General features: G+C 55.1%; 1 protein-coding gene across 1 annotated transcript; it reads right to left on the bottom strand.

The window, feature by feature from the left end:
* Positions 1-6: 6 nt before the first annotated feature.
* NUPR2 (nuclear protein 2, transcriptional regulator) lies at positions 7-1,512 on the bottom strand. The gene is made up of 2 exons (XM_017509700.2): positions 1,096-1,512; positions 7-94 (listed from the first exon to the last, which is right to left on the bottom strand). Exon 1 carries the CDS (start codon positions 1,495-1,497, stop codon positions 1,114-1,116), a length of 384 nt encoding a protein of 127 aa, XP_017365189.1. The 5' UTR covers positions 1,498-1,512; the 3' UTR covers positions 7-94; positions 1,096-1,113.
* Between the last annotated feature and the right edge of the window lie 1,309 nt (positions 1,513-2,821).

The raw sequence follows: 2,821 nt of genomic DNA, 5'->3' as shown, positions 1-2,821 counted from the left end.
AAAGTTCTGTTGACCAAACATGGATTCTCTCCTCCTTAGAACCAGGTTACAGTTGGAGTTACAGCAAATACTTTAAACACGTCCTTCGGGCATCCTGTAGGAAATCAGACAAAAACACAGATCAGTTATTCTTTCTTTTTTTTGATACAGGGTCTCACTCTGTCGCCCAGGCTGGAGTGCAGTGGGGCTATCAGGGCTCACTGCAGCCTTGACCTCCTGGGCTCAAGCAATCCTCCCGCCTCAGCCCCGCAAGTAGGGGGGACTACAAGCACACGCCACCACACTCAGCTAATTTTTTGTACTTGTATTTTTGTAGAGATGGGGTTTCACCATATTGCCCAAGCGAGTCTGGAACTCTTGAGCTCAAGCGATCCGCCCGCCTCGGTCCCCCAAAGTGCTGGGAGCCACTGCGCCGGGCCCAATTACTTTCTTCAGTCTGAGCATGAGCACTGGAAGAAAAGCTCTCACTTGCACATTTTTTTTTTAGAGGCAGGGTCTTGCTCTGTCACGCAGCTGGGAGTATACTGGCCATCTCGGCTCACCATAACCTCAACCTCCCGGGCTGGATCGCTTACATCTTTAAAAAGATGTTTTCGCTGGGTGCGGTGGCTGACGCCTGTAATCCCAGCGCTTTGGGAGACGGAGGCGGACGGATCACGAGGTCAGGAGTTCGAGACCAGCCTGACCAACATGGTGAAACCCTGTCTTTACTTTAAAAAAAAAAAATTAGCCTGGCGTGGTGGTGTGCTCCTGTAAACCCAGCTACTTAGGAGGCTGAGGCAGGAGAATCGCTTAAACCCGGAAGGCGAAGGTCGCAGTGGGACGAGATCAGGCCACCACACTCGCCTGGTTGACAGAGCGAGACTCTACAAAAAAGAAAAAATATTTTCTTCGTTTCCTAGCCCCTTCGTACAAAACTGCAAAAGCTTTAATGCTATTGTAACGGCCGTCAGTGGCCAATCTGGGGGGTACAACTCCCTAACGCCGGGAAGCCTCAGAGGGGGCCGATCCTGCCCAGGACGAGTTGCACAGGGCGGCGGGGGTCGCTCCCGGGGTCCCCGGGCCCGGGCTGAGGGAGGTGGCGGGGGCCCGTACCCAGGTGCAGGCTTAGGCTCAGGCAAGGCGAGTGCGCGGCCGTGGCTGCAGCTGGCGCTGGCGGCGCTTGCGCTGGCCATTGAGGAGCTTCTGCAGGACCTTACGCTCGTGGCCAGCGGGCGCCGGCCGGTTGGTGCGCAGCGCCTGCTCGCGCCGTGTCCGGCCCTTGCTGCGCCCGGCCCCGCAGGCCTGGAAGTCACGCAAGTAGTAGTAGTCCAGGCAGTCGTAAAGCTCCTCCTTGTGGCTTATGGGTGACGGCGGCCGGGCAGGAGCCTGCGGACACGGAAAGGCCTGCTCGGCATCGGAGTCCATACCGCCCGGCCGCCAGCGGCCACCCGCCCGCGCATGCGCGCTCCCGGGAGACCCCAGCAGGCCCGCCTCCAGTTCCGATTGGCTCCGCATGAGGGGCGGGCCTCTGAACGTCACAAAGGCGCGCCTTCGCGACACCACGGAGGCCGGCCTTCGGCGGCGTCAGGGGTGCGGTACAGCTTCTGCAGCTGGGCTGCGTCCTCCTCAGAGTGTATCCTGGCAACCGCGACCTTCCCGCCAGGTCCTGTGTGTTGCTGGCTGAAGAAGGACAGTTGACAAACTCCGATCCAGCAGAGTGTTTATGTTGGTCAGAAATAGAAAACTATGTCGGCCCGCCAAAGCGGGAGGATCCCTTCAGGCCAGGAGTTCAAGAGCATCCTGGGCAACATGGCGCGACCCTATGTCTGTAGTCCCACCTCAGCCTCCCAGTTACTTGAACCCCAAGGTTCAAGGCCACAATGAGCGATGATCCCACCACAGCACTCCAGCCTGCGAGACAGGTAAACCCTGCCTAAAAAGATAAAAAAGAAAATTATCCAAGTGTGCAACAGGGAGGGACCGCTTAAAGAAAACATGAGGCTGACTGGGCCCTATATTCCCAGCACTTTAGGAGGCCAAGGCGGGAGGACGGCTTTGACTCAGGAGTTGGAGACTGGCCTGGGCAACATGATGAAATCCCATCTCTACAAAAGATCCAAAAATAGCTGGGTGCGGTGCATGCCTGGCCTAATTTTAGCATTTTTTGTAGTGATTGGGGGTCTCGCTATATTGCCCAGGCGGGTCTCAAACTCCTGGGTTCAAGCAATCTTGTCACCTTGGCATTAAGAGTTGTTGGGATTACAGGCATGAGCCACCACCCCCACCTGGGTTAGGCTATTTAATAACAGAAGAAAGTTCTTGGCCAGCCTAGTGGCTAACGCCTGTAATCCCAACACTTTGGGAGGCTGGGATGGCCAGATCACCTGAGGTCAGGAGTTCGAGACCAACCTGGCCAACATGGTGAAACCAGGTCTCTACAAAAAATATAAAAATTAACTGGGTGTGGTGGGCATGCCTATAATCCCAGCGACTCAGGAGGCTGAGACAGGAGAATTGCTTGAACCCAGGAGGCAGATGTGAGCTGAGATTGCATCACTGCACTGCAGCCTGGGTGACAGACTCCAGAGTTTGAGACTAGCCTGGGAAATGTAGTGAAACCCTGTCTCTCCAAAAAAACAAAAAACAAAACAAAACAAAACATAAAACAGATGTAACCATGTGACTCCAGCTACTTAGGAGGCTGAGGCAGGAAGATCACTTGAGGCCAGGAGCTCAAGGCTGCAGTGAGCTATGATCATCCCACTGCTCTCCATCCTGAGCAACAGAATGAGACCATGTCTCTAGAGAGCTAGCTAGCTAGATAATTGATAGTTTTCTA

The sequence above is a fragment of the Cebus imitator genome, unplaced genomic scaffold, assembly GCF_001604975.1.
Source record: "Cebus imitator isolate Cc_AM_T3 unplaced genomic scaffold, Cebus_imitator-1.0 Scaffold419, whole genome shotgun sequence".
NCBI classification, from domain to species: domain Eukaryota; kingdom Metazoa; phylum Chordata; class Mammalia; order Primates; family Cebidae; genus Cebus; species Cebus imitator.
The sequence above is the reverse complement of the archived record's forward strand: the minus strand, read 5'-3'. Positions and strand labels throughout refer to the sequence as shown.

Excerpts from the sequence above, each read along its gene's own strand:
- NUPR2 (XM_017509700.2), bottom strand. The coding sequence starts at position 1,497 with ATGCGGAGCCAATCGGAACTGGAGGCGGGCCTGCTGGGGTCTCCCGGG.